At 42.7% G+C, this 24,452-nt stretch overlaps 1 protein-coding gene across 1 annotated transcript in view; it reads left to right on the forward strand.

The window, feature by feature from the left end:
• The window catches only part of CDH4 (cadherin 4), a gene marked incomplete at its 5' end in the record, with an annotated part of 425,180 nt that overhangs the window by 234,634 nt on the left and 166,094 nt on the right, over nucleotides 1–24,452 (forward strand). Inside the window, one exon of the mRNA XM_083873174.1 lies at nucleotides 21,843–22,066. Coding sequence (XP_083729300.1) covers nucleotides 21,843–22,066 — 224 coding nt within the window. The remainder of the gene's footprint in view (nucleotides 1–21,842; nucleotides 22,067–24,452) is intronic.

The following is a 24,452-nucleotide window of genomic DNA, read 5'->3' on the forward strand; positions in this document are numbered from 1 at the left end:
GGCTCCACTCTCAGCCCTCCTGGCTGGGTTTCCTCTTTCTTACCCAAGCTCGTGCAGGGCTGTTTAACCTGCTTTTCATTCTGTCTGCAAACGACCCTTTTGCAGCAATAATGACAAATCTCTCCCCGTGCCGTGGGAGTGCTGTGAAAACAAGCAGGGACAGCCTGCAAGACCAGCCTGCCTAGTCACTTCCCATTTTTATGGAGGCTGAGGGACAGGAGTTCTGCACCCTCAGCATGTTTAAATGCCTCCAGGGGATGTTATACAAAATCAGGTGAAATCCAGTCCTGGATGCTGATCATTTTTCCTGTTTTTTCCCTCTAAGGCACTCATCTGTGTTGGCTGTTCCTGGTTGGATGCTAAGGGCATCCATTCCCAGCCTGAGAGCCCGGGCATGCAGCACTGCAGGTGCAAGGACAAAGCTCAGCTCTCCACTAAATGTGGATTAGAAAGACCTGGGAAGTGTGACCCTGTCAGATACAACACTGAGGGGTACAATTCCTCCTGCCATCACTTATGGGTGAGCTGTGAGACTGGATCATGCACCAACACTTGTTAGCGGGGCTGAAAACTGGGTGAAATTAATGTTTTAGCTAAGTATGTTCCAACGTACTTCAAAAATCTTAAGAATTAATCAGTGAGTTGTCAGAGAGCTTCAGACTTATTACTTTTTAATAGCATTTTTTATTACTTGCTAATTATAAGGTGAAAAAGGTGTGAGGCACAGCTAGTATTATAGTTCCTTAAGTAAATTGGAGCAGAAGGTCACAATAAATTGAAAAGTTATTAAGTATGTACTTTGCTGAAGACATAATGCTTATCATTATAAAACACAGGAATACAGACACACTGGGTTTTTTTAATGTCCACAGATGGCACAAGCTAATTATTCTCATTTGTATAGCACCTTACACCTCTGTAGATTTTTTTCAGAATGTTGAAAAACAGATGATCACGTCTGTTTTTGTAGCTGTGTGAGAGTTTTTCATTAACAAGATCAGGCAGGACCATCTGTGTGTTCTAGTAAAAAGTTTACCACCAACAGTGAATTCAAAACTTTCAAACAATGGATGAATTCATAATTTGTCATGTGTAGATACAGAGCCTTGGCTGACAGCCCGTGCAGCTTAGGCACAGGTTCCTGAATGTGTTTCTTAGGGAGAAAATGCCAGTCATGTTCTGCTTTGCATTATTGACCAAAGGAGGTTTTTAGGTTTGTGCCTTCAGTGTCAGTGCAGGCACTCTGCTGCTCCACCCACAGGCACCTTGTTCAGCATTGCCACTGCAGAGGAGTGACCCCAAAGGATGCTGGTGGAGCATCTTTCCCTCCCCTCCAGAAGTAGCTGGGGAATTGAACAGAAGGTGCAGAGGTAGGTTTTACATGGATTGTGTGATTTCTGCTCTCCCACAGAGCCCAGCAGGACAGGCAGCTCCACACCCAGGCTGCACTGACCAGCCTTGAGATAAAACTGATAGAACACAACAGTGTTGGTACAGCTGATGATGGGATACAGTGGAGTATGGAATTGTCTGCTGTCTGTGACTCTGAGTGTTGCACTTTCACACTTCCCATGGAATTTCACTCTGCCTCAGCCTTCTTACAATGCCTGCCTACCTCTCCCAGTTCCCTTCCCTCGGGGTCAGTGCTTAGAGGCAGCCTCAGAACTGCAGAACTGCATTCAGAGCCTTGTGCAATAGAGATCCCAGCTGCTCTCCATTCCATGCCAGGGCAGCTGCCCCCAAAATGTGGCAAGTACTCTAAAAATAAGGCATTAGCGAGGCAAACCCTTTGCATCCCTGGTCCAGAGCTGTCCTGCAAAAGGGATGGTGGGGCACAGCCAGGCTGGGGAGATGGAGCTCAACACAGGACAAAAAAAAGTTGAAAACAGATGGGGGCAGAGACATCTGGGTGTTTTATTTTGTCACTTGTAATTTCTGTTGGACACAGCCTGGAGCATCGAATGGGTGCTTGACAAGCACTCAGGAAATCAGTGATTTCTAACCCTGAGCACTATCAACTTTCCCAGTGTAATCTCTGGCTCGTGTGCCTCCCATGTGAAGTTGTCAGCGCTTGCAGAGGTTGTGAGGCTCGTTAGCTGTGGATGGATATCGCTCGTTAGAGGTAGAAATGCATCTTGTCTTTCCAAGGGAAACATTAGCAATTCCACTCTGCAAATTAAGGGGTTCATTTAAGTCTCTTCCAACAGTCCCATGAAAAATTGTGGCTCGTACACGTGTCCTCAGCCAGCCCTGTTTTCAGTGCAGTGCGCCAGTCAGAGAGGGCTCCATCTCAGAGTGTGGTTCTTTTAATGAGACATTGCCTTTGTGTCTGATATAATTCATGTATTTGGGAGCCTGCTCAGGTGGGATTGTCAAAATTCAGTGCTTGGGCTAATTTCAGGTTTAATTTTACTGAGAAACTTAAAACCCACCTCAGACTGAAATGGGGAGCTGCTGACATCCCCACAGCCAGTGGGAGAAGAAGCATCTGATGCTGCTTGCAGTGTTTTGCAGTTTGTCAGCTTCGTTTTTTTTGGATGAACCATTAAACTTTTCCTCTTCTCAATTTTGCAGAGAAGGAATGGTGATGCTTTTGTATCACAGAAAAGCTTTTCTGAGTTGTAATTAATGACTGACATGTTTGGGTGTTCAGGGAGGAAATCTCCCTTGAATTATTGCTTTGTGAGATTATTGTTTTTAGAATGGCATGTGAAAAATTTCTTCAAATATATTTCATCTTCTCTTGGTATCCTTCATTTCCTTGTTCTTATGTCCAAAATGTAATTATAAAATGTTCCCTTAGGAAATAAAAATTTTAAGTGGACTCTTTCAAGCCATATTTGAAATTTGGGAAAGAAGGGTGGAGGCTGCAATTGTTGCTTCTTTTCTTTCTTGATTTATGCTGTTAGTGCTCTTGAGCAGCTGCAGTTATAGACACCAGAGAAGTAGGAGCTAAACAAAATAAACATTTTAAATATAGTAGATTGTAATACATTTTGCTGCTGCTACATCCAACCCCAGAACAATGACGAAATGATTCATTTCTTGGCTGGCATGTGCTTCTGTTTTAAAAAATAAAACCTCTAAAATAATAACCAAAACACTTAGGTGCATTATTCTCCAAGCATGGAAGATACAAGAGCTCATTTTCAGATTCTGCCATATTTGAAATAAACAACCAACAAAACTTCAGGATATATTAATGCTTTCTACAGCTTGGGATTTCTAGATCCATATACAAAAGGTGCTTTGCTATGCATTTTTGTCTTGCCCTGTGTCTGCATTTTTAATGATAGGTGTGCTTCCAGCTAGCACTCAGCTTCCTGCTTTCTCATTAAAAGCAAACGCCAAGGACAGAGCAAGGGTTATGGGGAGAAGACGTGTCACAGGAAGAAAAGAAATTGAGAGAAACCCATCCCAGTTTAACACTTCTCTGTTACAGCCTGAAAGGTGTTTTTTAGCTGAAGTATCATACAAGAGCTTAATTGAGAACTATTTTGCAGACTGTGGTCTTTGGTATTTTAAATTAATTGAAGAAAATCTGTTTATCTGTGCCTGTACCCTCACTGGACAAAAAGACCTCTGGTTATTTCTAAGCAAGGTTCCCAGCCTCCTGGTTGTGCTGTAAATGATCAATAGCCTGGCAATGAGCGAGTTCCGTTGCCTCCACGAGAGCTGAGAACATTGCCATGGGTGGGATGGCTTTAACTCAGTATTGTGGGATGATAAACTACCTTTTAATAGAACATTAACATTAATCTAAACAAGATTAGTGGAGCAAAGCATTGCACGAATAAGCTTGCTCAATTAAAACAGATGGTCTTCCATGCTGAATCCCATTATGTTCCCGAAGCCTCCCTTGCATTCCCACACACCCGGGCGTGAGCTCCCTCCTTCCAGCGGCGCGGAGTGTGGCACGTACAAATGTGCTCAGCCTCTTGTGCCACAGCACTCCTTCCATCATCTTTTACTCCGAGAGCTCTTCAGGATTTCCTATTTATCAAATTATTTCTGAATGATTAACACGAGATCTTTACATTTTCTTCTAATTACACGTCCGTCGTTAATCTTCGCTATTTCTTTTGCCCCGAGCATTTTTAGGGAAGGTGGAGAGTGAGAGGATTCAGCAATTAGCATCGGCTGTGAGCGTGATTAAGGCTGTCTAAAACCAGGGGAGAAGAAAAAAAAATCCAAGACTGCAGCAACACTAATGTGTAGTGTTAGCCAAAATTAATGATCAAACGTTGCATCTTAGCATCTTAATATTGTCTCAAGCAAAATGGCTTTACATTTGGAAGTAGCACGCATTCACAATCTAATAACTGATTTTTTTCCCCCAGATAAGCTTTTACTGTTCATTACTAGAAGAAACAGAGTTTTGTTGCTTCAATAATTTTTTTTTTTCCAGGGCAGAAGCACAGCAAAATAGTCACATGTATTAGGAGACCTTAAGCTTTTCAAATTTTTTTAAAATTCTTTGCTTTAAAGAAGGCTTTTAAGGAGTAATTCATCTCGAGAGCAAACCTTTCAGTTCAAACCAGCTAAATTAAAAGGTGGCGTAAACAGGCATGATTTGACCTTGTGTACCCACACCCTGCCTTGCTGCTAAGACAGAAGAGAATGTTTTAGTTATCTAGGTAGAACTAAGCAGAATAAATCACTGACTACTGTGTAGCTTCAGTGTGAAGCAGGATGTTACAATAGGGTTACCTCTTTGTCCTTTGCTTACCCTGGAGTATTCTTTGTAGACTTGATCATCCTTTGGCCCTCATTTGCCACATGAGCAGTGCCAGAAAAATGGCCTGAATTCCAAACTAATGGAGATAAAACCTGCTTAGGAGGATGCAGGGTAGTTGCCTGTGAGCCCTCTGGATGCTCATGATTTATAGTGGCCCTGAATCAGCCAGGGCTGGGTTGGCTCTTCTCTGTTCTCTGATAGACCAGATAGAGTTTCAAGAGATGAAGTGATGCTTTTCTTGCCAAGTGATGTGAGTTCATAACAAGTACAATTTAAGCCAGCCCAGGACCTTCGTCCTTCTGTCTCCCCTTTAAATCCAGACAGTGGGTAATGCCCAATGGAACCAAGATTTACAAGGCAGTCACGACCAAGCGTTGGGATGAGAGGCTGGAGAGGGCACAAGCACTTTCTGTGGCTGTTCTGTGGGATGCTGAGTAGTAGGTGAATAAAAGTTCTTAATCCTTTAGTTGATTTCCCTCCTTGTCTGAGCTACTTGGCACTGCTCATTTTGAAGCTCCTTTTGAAATCAAAACCAGAGTGTTTTTCTGTGCCCAGAAATAGAGAGGTGACTTTTGGAAAGCAGCTAAACCATCACTGAAGGAATGGCTGCCTGTGCTGAGTCTCAAGTGTGAATTAGTTTTTGTGGAAATACTGCCTGGAGAGCCAGTCTGCCTGGTGGATGTCAAATCTGGATTTGGAAAGCACGGCCATAGAGGGAACAGAGGCTGTTAATTATTGGTGGGCACTGGAAACTGCTTGATGGATATGTACACCTCTGCTCAGTCACTGTGACTTAAATGTAAATGAAATTTAATATGAAATTACGTATGATTGACAAACCATTAACTGTGGTCCTAAACCAGCTAATATGCTGGTGAGAGTGTTGCCTTCTCATTTTTCATGTTTCCATTGCTGGCTTTTCCAGAAACGAGACCCTCAGATGTTTCTTAGCCTGTACACCAACTTTCCAGTAAAGACAAATGAACAGTAAATCACAGGAGAAAGGAGGAGGTGTTTCAGACAGGAAAGTCTGTTCCAGAGGATAAGCTTCCTACCCCAAAAGCTCATAAAGTTTGTGTGATAATGGGCAGCTCATGAAGAAAAACCCATTTGGTTCCTGGTAACAGGGGCTTGGTTGTAAGTCATCAATCACTGCCAGGAAGCAGCAGTGCCACGAGGTGTGGAAGTGAGTGGCAGAGCCATCACTCACTGATTCCTCCTGTGTGAACTGAGCAGGGCTGAACAGGGTATTATTGGTCCTTTGCTCCTTAAGCATCCTGAAATAATAGGGTGGGGAGTGAATATGATATCCCTGTAGAGGGCAGTTTCCCCAGGGAAGGAGAGAATCCTGGAAAAATGCCTCGGGAAACCCCATTCTCAGTGCCATAAGCAAAAGGCATATTCATATGCTCTGTATGCAAATTGTTACCAGAAAGTTCCTTGTTCTCTGTATTACCATAGGTTAATTTTTGGTGCAGGAATTTTGATATTCCTTATCGTTCTCCTCTGTTGGATCTTCCCTCAGACCCCACCTTAACTCCCCATCCACACTGGGGTGCATAAATCCCCCTGTCTGACCCAAGACAGGGCCTTTTGCCCCTTGTTACTGCCTTGGTCCAGTTCCCTCCAATACAGTGGACACCTTATTGTTTGTTGTATTACTAAAATACAAAAATATTATATGTATAATATGTATTATTAAAATACAAAAAATACTTTCCAGACAACTGTATCAAGGATGTCTCTCTCCATTAAGTCACCACAGGGCTGAGTCCCAAAGAAACTCAAAGAGGTCTGATCCTCTGGGCTCGGACCCCTCAAGAGTTTTCATATCCCCCTCCACAGGGGCATTGTGTGGCACAGGTACCCAAATGGCTGCCTAAGCACAGGACAGTGTTTTTTTAACAAGACAGCCTGTTTTTTTCATTCTGAAGCTGCTGGTTGGGTGGATCTTGCCCAGATAGCTGCATTGCTCCCCTGCACCTTTCCATTCCACAGCTTCAGTCCCTTCGGTGCTGGAGGAAAAGAGTGGTTTTCAAGCCAAGGGAGCTGCAGGTGGGTGCCAGGCAGGTGTCCTGGCCATGTGCACACAGAGGGACCATGTCAGCACTGAACCCATCCCAGCCTCCATCCCTGGGCAGTGCTGGAGGCTCCTGGAGCACTGCCAGGGCCTCCTGGGATCAATGTCCACAGTGTTTTGGGAGGTGCATCCACAGGGAGAGCCCTGCAGAGACAAAGAACTTGCCTGTGCCATGCAGGTGCAACAAAAAGATTTGCTCATTTTTGTTAGTTTTTTAAATAGACATTCAGGAAAACATTAAGGTTACAGATGCAGGTCAGGATTGGTGTGGCTGGCTGGGGTTCAGTGGAGCTCAATGTCTGTCCCCTCTTCTGTGTAATGACCTAATTTTGAGATGAGTTGGGAGTGGCTGGTGAAGTTTTGATGGCATTTTGTTTTTTCATGGAGTAGAAATGTTGTTGCATTGGAGCTGTAGAGGATTCCTCGTGGGTAGTTTCTCTTTGCTGGCTTTTCTTGTTACTTTTTCTATTTGCCCAATGGTCTGGGTGAGCTATTCATGCTTTTTGCTTTAAAGGTCAGAAATACCATTAAAACAGTATGAATTATGGACTGAATAATATTTTTGTTTCTTACTTCAACTTTTCCCAAGTTTTCTGTCAAAAAAAAGGTAGTAGATGGTTAACTTTAGCAGACATTTGGGGGGTTGGAAGCTTTGGTTTTGATTAATTCAGGTATAGCACCAGTTCATAGACGTGAAATTGCTGTTTGATGTACCATTTATTGCCACTGCCCACATGGAACAAGAGGGAAATTTAGGACAATTTCATATTTCCAGGACAGTTTCAGGAAACCTGTGCCAGTCTCCCATCATATAATCTTTTACGAGGTCAATTCACTGGTAATATTGTAGACATTAAAGGCAAAAAAGAAGAAAAATCTCCCTTGTAGGCTGAGTCAATAATATGAGCCATCCCTATAAATGAGTATTTTAATTGGTTTATTGGAGCCTGTTCATGCAAGTAAATTTTGTAGAATATCATACTTTTTATATAAAGGGCGTATTTTTTTTGTTCTTTGGATGCTTGCTGGTCATTTTTTCCTTCCTTATCACATTGTAGAAAAGTAATGTGATTACTGAACAACTTGAATTAATTGGAAAAAACTGAGATAAACAAGTGCCCATTCTTCCTCATCTTTGCACATTAGCTCAAATTGAGACCTGATCAAGGATGAATAATTAAATAGCAAAAATTAAAACTTGTGGTCATAGCACTGCAGTACAAACGAGTGCATACTTGTTCTGTGCCAAGACTTATCTTAGTATTTAGAATAAACCTGAGGGTGTAATTTCATCACGTTCCTAACGAAGCGTTTACACTGAGCTAGACATCCCTGACAGTGGTAACTGAGAGTCCTTACTGAGGCCTGCTCTGGAAAAAACTGCAAATGTGTGACTGCAAAGTGTTGAAGTGCTGCTCCCTGTGTTGGTGACAGGACACAAGAGCCACTGCTGTGCCCTTCACATCTGCACAGGGAATTTCAAGATCACCTCATTCTAATCCCACTGCCCTGAGCAGACACACCTCCCAGCTTGCTCAGAAAACCCCATCCAACCCATCCCTGATATCTGTGTAATTCACAAAAGAGGTGGGGATGGAGGTTTGGTAGGACTCCCTTTGATACCATTCATCGCATTTGTTTAACCTTTAAAAGGTACCTGCCAGTCGATGCTCCTTTTTCAACCCATCAGTCAATAAATAAAAAATAAAATTACAGCCCTTATAACTGACTTCTATCTCCTCAAATGGCCTGAATTTTTTGTTTTCAGCTTAAAGCTCTCACGGTTGAGCTGGTGTGAAAGGGGAGCAGACAGCCCTATGACGGGCAGTTCTGAGATCACTTCCATGGAATATGGTATTTTTTAATCACGTTTCCCCCAGCAGTCGCCTCAGAATGATAAGTAGTGGTTGTCAGTGTGGATTTGGAAGAAGAGAAGGTATCTGTTTACATGCAAAACTTTTTAATTAAAAAACAGATACAGAGCCAAGATATTTCTTGCATTCCTATTGCTCTACCTGGAGGGGTTTTTGGTCTGCAGATGGTTCAGCACACGAGTTGTGCTCTGTGCTGACACTGGGGGAGGGAAAACGCAGCCATCGGCCCTTGTTGCCTTCCAATTTCAGCAGTTCAGACATCTGGGGCAATTTCTGTTTTTCATCACATTCCCAAAACTTCTGTGCCATGAGAAGGAGAGGATTCTGTCTAAATGCTTGGATCTGAGCTGCCCAGTGGGTGTGCTGGGCTGGCAGAGATGAGATCGGCTGCTCCTCCTGGAGGGCCTGTGTAGGACACTAAACATTTTCAGAAGCCTCAGTTATTCAATAGAAACATTAGGACATTCCCAGAAATAATTTCCAGCCTTTTTGTAAGTTGAGAGGAAAGGTTGGTCAGTTTTGTCACATCCTTTTAAAATTTTTTTTTTCAGAATTAGTTTTGATAGGCAACGTGGAGGCAGAGAAATCTGAACTTTGCAAGTGGTATATTTTTTTTTAATTTATTACACTTTATATTGTGGGGTTAGTTGTTCAACTGCAGAAATTAAAAAGCCATTTCTGAATCAACTTATTCCCAGAAAGATCAAGAATTTTATCAGAAAAAAAAAAAACCAACAAAACGGCACACCAGAAAATTTAGCTGAAAAAACTTACCCAGGGGAGGAACAGTGTTTTCTTCTTGAGGTGCAGTATGGACCTGTCCCATCTGCTAAGGAAGTGCCACCCCATGGAGGTGCTTTAAAATGAGGACACCTGACCACTGGAACTGGCTCAACACCCCCAAGGAGCCCCTGAGGGTGGTGAGAGGGGTGCAGTAATGAGGGGTTTTTACCTCTCACCACACTGGTTTGCATCAAGAGCAGCAGTCACTTTTATACTCTTTATTTTCTTCAGAAGTTTATTGTTATAAAAAGAAACTTCTGAATTTCATATTGTTCATGAAATCAGGTGCAGGTGCTAATCAGTGGTTTCAGTGGTGCTTTTACTTCATCTAAAATTCATTACAGGGATTTCCTTAATAAAGGCCATATGCATATTTTAAGTATGTTTTTGTACTATTTTTAGAAAAAGCTTTCAGTTTGTAGTTAATAGTGTAGAAAAATATCTAGGTGGATAAAACAAATACAAATATAATAGTTACAAGATCTACTCATAATTAAAACCCAAGGGGAGTGAAGACAAGCAATAAATCAGTGTTTGTAGGAACCAGATGTTGTCTATTTTGGACAGTGGTGGAACTCCATGTGGCTTCAGAGGTGAGTTGAGACTTTGTGGACAGTAAAATATGCTTTTCTAGCAGCAGCTGTTTGCCTTTGTGTCGTGTGCCAGAACTCAGACACTTCTGTCATTTGCTGCTCTCCAGCCTAAAGGTGGGCTCCGCTCAGGTCTGCAGTCGGACAGTTTGTGGAGCTTGGGTGTTTTAGAAGGTTTAAAATGGAGAAAGAAACAGTTTTTAAGAGGGAATCCACACAGGTAGGCAGAATGCTGCTGAAGAATCACATCCTGCATCAAAACAGTTTTAAACCAAATATGTTTTAAAAGCAAAATGGGAAAAAAAAACAAAGCTGATATATCCAGGCTGATGCTATCTGCTCGCAGGAGCAGTTTGATCATAACCCTCTTTATGTCCATCTCTTCCGCTGCTGAAGTTCCCTACCTTAAAATGAATTTGCTCTGAGACTGCTCACTGGGGGAATCTAAACCAGAGTGTTCGCTATCAGTGACACGTGTTTAATGACATTTTACTGCTTGTCTTACCCAGCACATCTGAGGAATCCTACTGCTAATTGTCATTGTTTATTATTATTATTATTATAATTATTGTTATTTGCTGCCCCTGCTGCCCTGGGGGAAGAAGTGGCACTGGCACTGCTGGGGCTGGAGCTGGGCTCATACTGAGTGTGTGGGAGACTCATCCCTCCCTCCTCAGCTCCAAACTCACCATTCCCTTTCAAAATCTGGGAGGAATGCAAGGTGAGGTGGGCTCAGCCTGACCACCGGCTCTGCACGCAGGCTGCTGCCCATAGGTGGCAAAATGCAAATTTTTATTGTGGCAAGACAATATTTTCCTTTTGGATTCTGGGTTTTGTGTGCTTTTGGAAAGCATTTGGCAGCCACAGCAAGTATGTTTACAAAAAGAGCAGAACTGGTAAAGTTCAGGTTCGTGTTTGGATTCAGCCCCAGCAAACTGAAGCTGAAGCTGTGCCAGACGTTTGAAGCTGCCAGACGACAGTTCATCTCAAACAGAAAGCTGAAGAGGGGGAAAGAAATTTGTCAAATGTATTCCATGTGGAATTTCAGGCAATTTAATTTGATTCACTACACTCTGAAATGTCTTGGACTTCCCTATTGTTTCTTTACTTTAACACTAAATTTTGTACCTTTTGGGATCTTCGGTGCTTTGTGCAGCATTTGTCACGTTCTGTAATTTACTGGCTTCAGTCTCTCTTGGTTTTAATTGAAGAAGGGACTGAGCCCTGCAAAAGTGCTCCATGAAATTTTTAAGGTTGCTAGTTAAATCTCAAAGTTGTTCTTCAGGCAAGGGGACAACCTTTCTTTTGGACACCACTGTAGTAAGAAGGGCCAGAGGGGATGAAGGTAAAAGAGGAAGGGGAAAGTTTCAGTAAACCTTACCCCTGTGACTCCATCAGTGGCAGCAGCAGCAGCCAAGCTCTGTGGCTGTGGGGATGCTGTGGTCAGGACGTGTTTCAGGGTGGCTGCAGAGGCCAGGAGGTTCTCTTTGGGTCAGTGATGAGCACCACCACACTGCGTTTTATTGTGGTTTTGCTTTTCCAGTTAATTTCCTGCTCTGTGGGTGAATTGACTGTGGAGTCAGTGGACACTGGAGCCCAGCCCCAGGGCAGGATCCTCTGGCTGTCTGCAGCCTGGCAGCTCTGACACTGGCCAGTGTTTGTTACCCCCACAAGTGCAGTTTGGCCATCAAGGCCACTTGTTCTCCTCCTGCTCCCTCTGATCAAGTGCCAGAAACAGAACCCAGAGCCTCCATCTGTAAATAAAACTCGCTGAATTTGTCCAAATGTCAAAGCACTTGAGCCCACCAGGAACCAAACAGTGTTTTATTCCACATAATATTAATTTTTCTTGAAACCTGGAGACCTGTGTAGGTTGTAGCTGAAGGTAAAGGACTGCTGCTGCTTTTTGTGCTGGCAGAAGAGCAGAGGTGCACAGCAGCTGCAAGTTAAATATAGCTACCCTGCCTTGACTCTTCCAGGTAACAAAGTCTTACATTTCTAATATTCTTGCCTGAAACATCTATTCATTTACGGCATTGGGATCTGACTCCTGGATCAGCATGTGTTCACACTCGAGCCAGGCTGAGGGAGATGAGAACACTCAACCCCAAAGTTGTCAGTGTTTACACACAAGTCAAGTCCCTGAGGAGTTCAGTGTCTTTACTGGTGTGTCTGATTTTTTTTTTCCCCCTGACATGTGCAGCCTCTGTTTCTAGGTGTTGAGAGTTTGTTTGTTTCTTTGAAGAGTGTGAGGAGAGAGAAGCCTGAGGCTGTCTGACACGGCTGCAGTTGGAGCATCTCTTTCAACTTCTTTTCCTAGGCTGCAAATGGCCTCTGTTCACTTTTTCTTTTTTTTTTTTTCTCACTAAAAATCTTCCTGCAGCTCCTGATGTATTTCTGATACACTTCTGGCAAGCTGAAAAGAGATCTGTGATAGAGAGGAAACCCCCCCAAGGCCAGCAGGTCTCTGTCAGTGGGGCAGGTGGGGCTGGCTGTGGCTGGGCAGGAGCTGTGTGTCCTTGCCCCCTTCCCACCACTGCTCCCAGTGTTGGGATATTCCTGTACCAGCAGGGCTGGGCTCTCTGCTCTGCCCAGCAGGGCTCCAAACCTCACATGGGGATTGTCTCCATTACAGCCTCAGCCTCTCTATAGCTCCTTCCAGGGATGCTCCTGCCCTCAGCTGTGAAGGTATTACAACCTAGAGATTGCCCTACCACTACACAGACCCCACCCTTTATAGTTATCACCCCAAGCTTCCATAAAACCTGCAGTTCTTCCTCAAGAAATGCACAGTGATGTTTAAAGTCTGTTCCCACATAGGTGGTTTGACAAACATGAGAGTGTTGTGGAGATCATTAGTGCTAAGAGCAAAACCTCCAAATAAAGCGCCCTGGGATTTATGTACTCTGTGCTGGTAATAATAATTAGAGCATATCCTACTGCAGGTAACTCCCACAACTTGCACTTTGCTCTGAAGCTGGGAGACTCATTGATTAATCCATGAGGTCAATCAGTCCATCTTGTTTGAAGAGTTAATCTCTGGTGTGTACCAGGACCAAGAGTGAAACAGGTTTATTTACTACTGCTTAATCAGAGAACCCAAACTCTCCTGTAGAGTGGTGAGAGGTTTGTTTCTACTTAGCCTTTAATTGCAAAATGATCTCATTAGTGCCATAGTGAATCTCAGTACTATCCTACAGACATGTAGAATTAAAAGAGCAAAGAACAAAAAGGGTTGCCTTTAAAAACTCAGCATCTGCCACAAAGTGTGGTGCAGTTGGTGTTGGCAGGATTACCCAAACCAGGCTTCTCTTTATTAGCCCTTTAATCTGGAGCTGGAACATCAGCTGCACATCCCAGTGGCTTTCTGTCTGCATTGCTTTTAAAAACAGAGGAGGACTGCCATGCTTGAAACTGCTAGGAAAGGTTTTTTATCCAAAGATAAAGATGCTGAGAACAACATGGAAGCCAAGAGCAGAGTTACTGTGGTGTTTACCAAAGAAAAGGGCAATCCTCCAAGCAGAGAACTTCAGACCTTGTAAGTGTTCCTCTTACCTCTGTCATCAGGCCCTGGCTCATGTATTAATTAACCATTCCTGAGATGCCTCATTAAGGCCAAGGGAGAGTGAGTGGATCTCAGATGGGCAGTGAAATCCCAAATAAAGCAGTTGCTGGAAAGCTGGAGGTGAGGTTGTGTACTCACAGTAAAGCACTGAGCATAATAATGTGGAAAGCAGCGAGAAAGGTCTTTAACATGAGCACCAATTGATGCAGGTTCATGTTTCTGTGCTGAAGAAAATGTTTGAATGTGAGTCCACATCCTGCAAATCTAATTCAGACTCGCTGCCCTTTGAAATCTGGGTAGTGTCTCTCTGCCTTTTTGGCAGGAATCTGTTGGATTGAATGTAGAAAATCAGGGATCAAAAGACTCCTCTTAAACCAATCCTAAACACCAGAAAGAGAATAGAGGGGAATATTCCCTTTACTAATACTTGTTTCTAATCAGATAAAAATAAGTGACAGTGTAGGAAGAATCCCTCTACTAACTGCCAGAACATGTCGATTTATCAAATTTTTCTACTGTTGCTCTTTTTTTGAGCTCGCCTTGGAGCTGACAGTGTATGTTTTACAGTGCAGCAAGGTAGATTGATTGATCCTAAATAGAAAAGCCTTTGGGGTCTCGAGCTGATGTTTTAGCTTCAGAAAAAAAAAAAAAAAAACCTGAGTAAAGCATGTTAATGTAGAGAAAGGAACCTGGCTTAATTGGACCAACTCCTGGCTTGCTGAAAATTAATGGCTGGCTGGCTGTTGCCAGAGTGATTCATCTTTTCTATCATGTTCTATAGTCCTTCTCCCCAGGGGTCTGTACTCCCCTCCAATTCCAAACCAAAAGTGAAATATACTTCTTCATTTTTTTCCTTCCTTAAAAACATGTATTTTAGTTGAATTGGCTTCCAGTAAATGAAAAATGGCTCAGGTGGGAATATGAAGGAGGCACTCAGTGTCTGGGATTTAGATTTTTGTTTTGTTTGAATGGGATTTAGATTTTTTTTTTTTAATGTACCCTTAACTCCTCATTGCTGCTGGCTGACTGCACACGTGACAGAGTGACTTTTTAAAGGATCCCGATTTGTCTGCTGAAATGTATTGTTCCTTTTCTTTTCTATGGCCATGGAAACAGAAATTCTGTGTAAGCAAGAGCTGATAAAAGTGAATATAAAACTGGGAAAGGTGTTGAAAGCATTTAGGTGGCTGTGGAAATGAAAAGATGACTTTTCCATGTAGTTCCATCAAGCCCACAGAAGTATTTTATATGTTTAAAATAAATGACTTGTGCACAAAAAAAGCCCTGCCATTTTCCCCATGAAACCTACAGCCCTGGCTTTGTTGGAAGCAAAACAGCTGCAGATGAACATGAGGTAGTCAGGAATTCAGTGGTGTGTGCCTGAAACCCACGTGGGTAATCTGATATCGTGGAGGGCGTTGAGCTTTGGAACTTAAAGAGGGCAAATTCAAAATGTGCCCTTAAACATAAAATACTTCTGTGTCCCTTTTGAAATCTACCTGAGTTTCTGCTGGAGGCAGATTGCTGCTCCTTTGCTGGTTCCAAGGTGTCACCAGTTGAGTGGCACATGGAGTCATTTCCAACAAGCATGGAATAGGTTGGGAATGTCATGAATGTTGTATTATTGCATACTCTGAATAGGAGGATTTGCTGTAACTGAAGATTACAAGAAGATAAATAAAGAAAGATTTTGTTTAACATAATTACATATGGTAAATTGTTATGGTAATTTACTATTATTCCAGTAAGGCAAATATTAGCAGTCATAGCTCAGAGATCATAAATAATGCACTGGAAAATTGGATGTAATGTTTCACATTGACCTGAGATTTGGGAAGTGGGTAGCACTGCAGCAGATTTCTGTGCTATTAATTGCAAGAAAATAACATTAAGAACATGCTAAATCATGCTAAATGTTTTCAGCAGATGATAGAGTGTGGGATAGTTCATTAATTCTCCAAACTCATTCATTATATTTGTTTTTTACTCCAAGAACACATAATGAATAATCGATGCTTTGTGAAGCTGAGGATATGAGCATGCACATTTTTATATACATTCATATACCAACCAACATCCATTTATTTCCTACAGTTTTTTGTATCAAAGCATTTTTAAACTGTATACTCTTAAACTCAATCACTAGGGATGTGTTTATTAGTCTTTGAAGCAGCTCTTTGAATTGCTGTTTTTACCTTTTACCAGAAGAGTTTGGTTCTCCCACAGTGCTATAAATATTAAATAAAGACACTAAGAGTTTATTAGTGTGATATCCTTTATGGGGACATGGTGGAAAATGTAACCTATAAAATTAGTAATGAGAGGATGAAAATTACACATTGTCTCCATCAGGTTTTACTGCCATCATTTTTTTCCTATTTATGTGTTGTTTTTCTTGTAGAGAAGGAGAAGGGCTCTGAGCATTTAATGAACTGCAGGAAGCAAATCTGGCTGTGTATTGTATAAAGTGTGGGATTTACTGTAAGCAGGAGTGGATAGAAACAGGAGTCCAGGCTTAGACGTACCATTGCGTGTAAGTCTGATGGCTCAAGTCAGTTTTAATTTCCACAAAACACTGAAACACCATCTCTGAGTTGTTCCAGAGTGGTAAAAATGCCTGTGGTACCTGGATACATGCATCTTTTCGATACAGAGAAACAAGATGGGACAAGATAGGACAAGAGGGAACTGCGTCAAGTTGCACCAGGGGAGGAGGGTTAGGTTAGATATGAGAGAAAATTTCTTTGTTGAAAGGGTTGTCAAGCAGTAGAACAGGCTGACCAGGGACATGATGGAATCCCCATCCCTGGAACTGCTCAAATAACACATAGATGCGGCACTTGGGGACAGGGTTTAGGGGTGGACCTGGCAGGGCTGGGTTAAAGGCTGGACTCTGTGACCTTAGAGGTCTCTTCCAACCTTCATGACTCTATAATTCTATTAAAATCCTCTTGCCTCCATTTCAGCATTTGCCTTTTGTAGACAAGATATTTCAGTCACAGAATAATTCCACCGTGTATTTACACATGCTCATGGGACTCCATTTCACACAACAATTGCAATAATTTGTGTGACAAATCCCTTAAACTTTTCACCCCGCACTAATTTGGAAATGCCCAGTAGTTTGTAGAGAGAAGAATCTGCCTCTGTTTGCATTTTAAAAGTCCATCTTTCTAATTTTTCTGTCTTGTTCACTTGTATCTGGGCAATGGAGGAAGTTTCCTGGCTGTGTGAATTCCAGGACTCAGATCCCAGCTTTGCTGCAGGTTTCCAGCGTGGCCATGGGGAATTCACTCAGCTGCAGTTGGTTCCCACTGCTATAAAACAGTTTTCTCACAGAACCACAGAGGGACTGCACAAACGTAAAGAAAGATGCCTTGAAATGTGGCCGTGTAAAATTTTATGCTGCAATACTTACTTTGCCAAATAAATGCAGCTTCCCAACAAGGCACAGCACGCTCTGCTTCACATTAGCACTTAATGGAGAAATCAGTTTGTGAGGCTGTAATGTGCCCCTGCATTTTTGTGGTTAACTGAATGGTTTCACGCCTGTTCTCTTAGGCAACAGGAGCCTCTCCACAAAGGACATGTTTGGGATTTTTTTAATTTCTGGTGTGGTGACACACCGAGAATGCTGGCCAGGACTGGAGCCCCTGCAGGAACCGGAGGAGATGGATGAGTGCAGACATTTGGGAGCATTGGGCCAGAAGTGCCAGGGCAGGAATACAAGTGATTTGCTCATGATCACACAGGAGGGACATTTCCCTGCATGCTGAGCACTCTGCAGGTTACCCAGACATCAGAAATTCCTAAAGGTTGCAGTTGAGCCATCCACACCTTAATGATGTTCACAGAAGGGGTGTGAGGGGTGGATTTGGCAGCTTAGATTTATCACAGCGCACCAGGTGTAAGGGAGCTGGTCAAGAGACACGACTTGAAAAGCAGATGGATCCTGCTGGAAAGAGTGCTGTGTGTTTGCTGCTTTAAAGTTCATCAGGAAAGAAACATCCTTTGCAGAGATAATCCTCAAAACCACGGTGAAAAACAGAGGCCTGAAGGGACCCATATCCTGAACTGTGGGATGATGTCCTGCCAGGGGGTTTATCCTAATAAACGAGTATTATCCCTCCTGCTCTTCCAGCCCTATGCTGCTTGCCAGAGGGGGCACTTTTTAATGGACTAGGAGAAGTCAAAGGAAAATCCAGAAGGATAAGGCTGAAAGCGAATTCTTTGGTTTATACCATTTATAGTCCTATTAAATTCAGTATTTCTCTCAGACATTTGGGGGGCAAGAAGTTCAGTGTATTCGTACATCTTTCAAGATCCTGGCTTGATCATTTGACTCTGTCCAGCCAGCTTAACAAGCTAAATAATAAAAGAGAACAATGCAAAACTTGTTGAATTTTTTTTTCACCATGTCTTTTTTGAAGTAAAATACCATTTTTTTTTCCTCAGATGCCCAGCAGTTTGCTGCAGACTCCTGCAGCTTCTCTGCCCGTCGCTCAGTACCTGTTTCAGCTTATCAAATTGTTGTACTCCCTTCTTTCATAGAGAAGCAATTAAAAATGATGAGGGTAAAGGGTTAAACCTAAAAGCTTGCTAATGAGGGTGCCTTCTTGGTTTTCCTTTCATCAGGCATTAGATGCTGTTTTCAGCATAAGCTTTCGATAAGCTTCACTGAACATTTTTTCTGGAGTATTTTTTAAAAAGTTAGGGATTTTTTTTTACCATCCTGTAAAAATGATAGATGTGTGACTCCGCTGTTTATCCAAAATCCTAATTACTGATGCTGCAGCTTTTGAATGTTGAATTTGTGCAGTGTTCTTTAGGCTTGAGACTGGTCAAAGAAAGATTGATTTGTGTCCACAAAGAGTTCTAAGTCTTGTAAACACAGCCAGTGTTTGCTTATTTATTTATTGCATTATTTGAAAGTCAAGAGTTGCATCAACTGCAAATTCCATATACTTGGAGATTTCTAAAGGAGAAAAAGGGAGTGAAAAAAGCAAAAGTTGTCTGCCACTGAATGAAATTTTAATTCCTCTCTCCACAAGAGCAAAGAGTAGGGGTAAGAGGTAGAATTTGAAAATATGGATGAGATTTTGTTTCCCTGAGCTATGCTATTTATTATAGAACAAGAGCTTGATAATTTTTTTTTCCTAAGCCTCTACACATATATTTGGGAAAAGTATTTTATATATAAATATATCTAAAGGAGATTTATCGATTATGTGGGCCTTTGTGTGTATATATATATATATATATAAAACAATGTAGCTTAGTAGTCTTGTAACATCCCAAGGACTTATTTTTAAAGGGCAGCAAAGGATGATTTAGGATTTCTGACCACAGAATCATTTGGGTTAGAAAACACCTCCAAGGTCATTGGGTCTGCCTGTTCACCCAGCACTGCCAAGCCCAGCACTGAGCTGTGCCCTTCCCTGTGATGGAAGTGGGAGCAGCTCAGCTCTCCTGCATTTCCAGTGTTTCCTGTGCTGTGTATGAACAATGCCTGGAGCCAGAGCTGCTCCTCTGCCTGACAGAGCCCAGCAGGTTCATCCCTGTGGGGCTGAAATCTCCTGCAGAGCTGCCCTGGTGAGCCAGGGCCCCATTGCTGCTGTGCAGAGTGACTGAAAACTCTGAAATCTTTGTGTCCTTGAAGCTTTTCTTGCAGTTCCTAAAGGCTCTTAGGGGAGCAGCTGTCTGTGCTAATCCCTTGCTGAGTATTCACCTACCTGTGCTACCTGAGAGGAGCAATGTGGGACAGAGACGGTGCTTGTTAAAAAAAATCTAAAAAAAAAATTCGGACGATTTCTCTCCGGATTTTCTCCGTCTCTAGTCAAGTTTGTTTTAAACTAATGGAAGTAATTAGCAAGTCACAGAGGGACTTTGTCTACGAGGTAGCCATTTTTAGATAATGGAGCATAAAAGTCGACACAGTGACATATGACACCAGAGCAGCATCTTGGAGCCACGAGCTGGGTCTTAAGCAGATGTTTAAGTACTTTGAATGCTGAAATCACTACAAACACATATAGAAAGGGTTTGGTGGTTTTTGTTGGGTTTTTTTTTCTCTCAGACTACTGGTACACTTGTAGGGCTTTCTTTTAATCTCAATAAAATCAAAGTAAGCTCTGAAATGTTTTTTAATGTGCAGTCATTACCACTCCTTTCTCTCTTCTTTAAATATCTTTCATTTAAAGAAGTGTATGATACGTGGGTGCTTTGGGAGTAGGGATGGAACTTGAGTTTTATGTGACCACTACACAGCAGAGGGGTGCAGCAACTCAGCAGCTGATGTGCCAAGTTTGTAGCAGTGACCATGGTGTTGAGCTGAAAATAAATGACATTTAGAAGTGAAGATGCACTTGATACGTTCACACATATTTATTGTAGCTGTGAATGCAGGGGGGATTTGCAGAAACTCCAGAGAGATGAAGGCGATCTCCCAGCAGGGTTGGTCCCAGAGGTTCAGGGTATCTCCCCTCACAGGTCTCTGAGATTATTCCACTTCTTGTAGGTGCCAGCAAACCCTGTGTGTGCTTACCCTCATCCAGGGCTTTCAGGTTGTTTTTATGTACTAGATAACTTTATCCATCTTATTTTTTTTTATAAATCAATGTGTGACATTCGCTGTTTGTGCCCAGCAGTTGCTGCAGCATTTGGTAGCACTTCCCACCACACACATAAAAATGTACCAGTGTGGTCTAAATAAACACACAGCACAGAAAGCCTCTGTGGATGTACAGCTTGGACAAGATCACAGCACCCCAGTTATTGAGGGGTGCAGTTCGGTGAAGGAGGGGAAATATTTTCCCCTCCTCTGCCAAGGTCTGCTCCTCATTTCTCTGTACTTTGATGTGGCCAGGGGTTTTGATGGCCAGATTTGAAATGGGTTCAGCCATTTCCTGGCTGCTTTTTGCTTTCACCTGTGCCATGGTTGGGGTTTCTTTAATTTAAATCCAAATTAGTTCCTGATTCAGCTCAGAGCAGCTGTGGTTGGTACAGGGAGAAAGGGTCAGGGGTACAACTGTCCCAGAAGCTCCTCTCACCTGGAGTGCCCTGCATCCCTTCTCCCATCACAGCCAGTCTGGATCAGATCCATCTGACCCAGCCCTTCTTCTGCAGGAATTCAGTGCCTACTGAAGCCCACCAGAGCTGGCCCAGCAGGTTCTCCTCATCTCCAGGCAGGCTGGAGCATCTCAGCATGAGAGCCCGTCTAACGATCCGAGCTGGAGCTCTGTGCATCCGTTCTCACTCACTTGAGATGTTTTTACGGGCGCAATATGTTTTCCTTCACCACATGTGTGTTCCGCCCCGTGGATTACTCAAATGGCAGAAAGTGTTTTGTTTCCTGTGTTATTAGCTGCAGGTTCAATTTCTATCAGATTTGTCAATTCTGTCATATAGTAGGGTCGGGGTTTTTTTCTGGTCTAATGTATGTGACATGTTTCGTAATGCCAATAAAAATAGTTTTCAAACTAGACTGTGAAAGACTTTGACCAAAAAAAAAGGCGAAAATAGAAATATCAACTACTGGGGAGCTTTGATCTGACAAAGTAGGCTTTCAAATGACACGTTATGGTTTATGAAGCACAGTTTTACAGTTCCTTTTTGCAATAGCTGTTACATGTGAGGGGTTGGCCAAGGTGGGAATGCAGCTCAAAATGAGGGGGTCCAGTTCCAGCAGCAGATGCGTGCTCCAAAATGGTTTCAACTTTTATTTCTGTGTTTAAGTTTTTTTTTTTTTGTTTGTTTTTATATTTCTGATAATGGAATTGTTATGGGCTTTTGAATTTCAGTTAAGAATGTGCAAATAGGCTATCTGATAAGTAGGTTATTGAAGGGTTAGGGAAATGGAGAACATTTCCTGAAAAAAAATACCCACAGCGTGGGTAATAGACTCCAGTTGAATTTAAAAGATAATGGCAACAAGGGAGAAATCCACTTGTAGAAATGGGGAACAGCTGTGTTTGAGATCTAATGAAACTGTATCAAATACTTTAAAAATGGCTTACAACTTCTTCCCTGGGGAACAGAGATAAAGCACAAGAGCACTCCTGAAAGGTCGAAGAAACAGTTAAATCATTTCCTTGATGGTTATTAGAGATATAGAAGACATCAGTGAAAATTAAATGTCTGAAACTTGTATTTGATTGCTTTCCTTATCACTCCAATCTCACACATTTCTCCCATCTCTTCCTCTCTGTTCTAGTAAAATTTAATAACTGTGCCGGTAACAAGGGCGTGCGGTACGACACCAACAGCCCGGACTTCAAGGTGAGGGCGGACGGGACCCTCTACGCTGCCCACCACCTGCAGGTGCCCTCCAAGCAGCTGATCCTGGTGGTGACTGCCTGGGACCCCCAGACCCTGGCCAGATGGGAGGCCATGGTCAGGTTTCTGGTGGCAGAGAAGTCCCAACACAACGGACACAAGGTCAGATTTTTTTCAAAGCTCTTTTTCCTGCTTTGTTCTTTCTTTGCCCCAAAGTGTTTGTGTTGCCTGGTCTGTGCTTCGTAAGAACTGTCCAAGTAGGAGCATCAAATTCCTTGCAAACGATCCTTGAACCTCTCTGACAGAAATTATTGAAGGTCTCCAGTGAGGGAAATGTTCTCTAAGTTCACACTTTTGTATTTTTAAGTGACCACTTGTCTCTGTCTGTCATACAATGCATGTACATCGTGTTTGCACCTCACTGCTGATAATCTCTCTTGACTCCAAGTCAAACCAGCAGATGAAGGGCGAAAAGTCAAAGTCAGCCATCTTCTTGATGGTTTTAAGTTCAGATTTCTTTTGTGACAGCCCAGGCCTGGAGTCACGCACTGGCAGCTCTGCCCTGCTCCTCATCTCCCCCGTTTTCAGAGTTACTCTTGCGAGCAATCTGCCTGGCCCTGCAGCTTCCAGAGGGGAGATTTGGGCTTGTTCCTTCCCTTGCAAGGACAGGGAGTGTTGCTGCTGGCTGATAAGGGACACGTGGGGCAGGCAGTGACACACAGCACGGCACGGCGGTGCCAAACGTCCCCTCTGCTCAGTGCCAGCATCTTCCCTCGCCACCCCAGCAGAGAAAAGCCAGAGCCAGTGCTCAGTCAGAAGGGTACAGATGGTTTCTTTCTGCTTTTGTTCCATACACACAGCTGAAAAGCAGGAGGGCTCTGTCGCTGCCCAGCAGTCTGAGAGCAGTGTTCCTTCAGTGGAATGTGGTGGTGGGCTGCACAGAGCCACTGCACCTGGGGGCTGCTCTGTGCAAACACATTTCTTCCCCTCTGCCCCTGGGGAAACTGTCACTTTCCCGCTTCTTCCATATAATTTTTGGCAGCAGCAGTTCACCTTTTCATTTTCAGTGCTAGTCTGGGCTGAACATCCTTTACCACACGGAGTAAATGCAGTTATCTTTTCTGGTGCTGGCTCTGACAACACAATGCTGGGCTGCTTGGGGGGTGACATTTGCAGGATTCAGCAGGGAATTGTTTCAAGAACCTGATTTATTGCTGGATCTTGCAGACCTGCAGGGTAAGGATGAAGGTGTGTGTCCTGGGGGCAGCCATGGCTCCTCCAGGGGCAGTTGGGGTCTCTTGGCCGTGGCTGTAATTTGGATTAATGCAGCACAGTAATAGTCCAGACAGCAGGACTGACCTCTGCCTTCATCCTTTCTGTAGTGCTCGGGCACAGAGTGCAGGGCAGGATGGGGAAAGAAGGAGAGACTTTCTGTGTCAAGTTGTTGGAATTCCACCATGTAACTCTATCCATTTGGGAGAACTTTTGCCACGTTTTTGAGACAAAAAGGAAAAGTCTTGGACAGGTTTAATCTCTCACTTGCCCAGTGGGCTGACCCCTGAGGTTTTGCAGGGTTTAAGGTCATATGAATACACTTGGGCTGCTGTTCAGTAAGGCTTGGGCTTCTGCAAGATGTAATTAAGCCTTGTTTGTTATTGTGAACTCTGTTTGCCATTTCTAGCCAAAGAAGTACTGCTTCCTTCTAGAAGTAATTAAATATTGAAGGAACAAAGTAAGATGTCTTATATACTGCTTTAAATTTTTTTTTCTCAGTGTAGTAGAAAAAAAAAAAGAAAAACCTGAATAAGCACACATTTCTGTTTTAGTAGAATATTTGGTTGGAAATTCATCTAATGTTAATGTAATCTGAACTCTAGTTGAGAATAGAGAGAGCTAAGCTTCTTAAAATTCATATCCCTCCTTTCTAAAAGCCTTATTAGTGTGTAGTTTGAGGCTGGAAAAATATGGAAAACAAGAGTAATGACAAGGTCATAAGCAGTTTTGTTGTGGGTCCTTATAGCAGGCATCTGACTTGTGTTTTTATTTAAATGCCTGTGGTTTTTGCAAGCAAAATAATCCCTTGTTTACTAAAGAAATAAATATGATTATGAGATTATTTTAAAAAATAATAGTGTTTGTGCTGGAAAAAAGAACCCCAAACCTTACAATATCCAGTTCAATATGTTTCAGGCCATGACCCTTATACATTTGTGGCTTTTACTAGAGGCAGATTTCACATTTGGTTTTGTGTAGAATAATATGACTCAAGCAGAACTACACAGATTTATTTTTTTAAAGACATTTCAGACTGTTTTGTTATACTCAGGCTATAGAGATGGCAAATGTGGGAGAGAAAGGAGGAGGTGACCTGAGAGAGGGAGGGAGACCAGTTTTCTTCTGGTTCATCCACTTATTTCCATTTTACTTTGTAAATTTGTGACTTGATTTTGCAAAAATGCTGAACAGTTCCCAGACATTATAAATAATTGGCATGAAATTCGGTTACTGCACCTGCTGATCACTGTTTGTTGGCACCTACAGCAAAAAA

This window comes from Zosterops lateralis (assembly GCF_965231275.1).
Source record: "Zosterops lateralis genome assembly, chromosome: 16".
Classification (NCBI taxonomy): Eukaryota; Metazoa; Chordata; class Aves; order Passeriformes; family Zosteropidae; genus Zosterops; species Zosterops lateralis.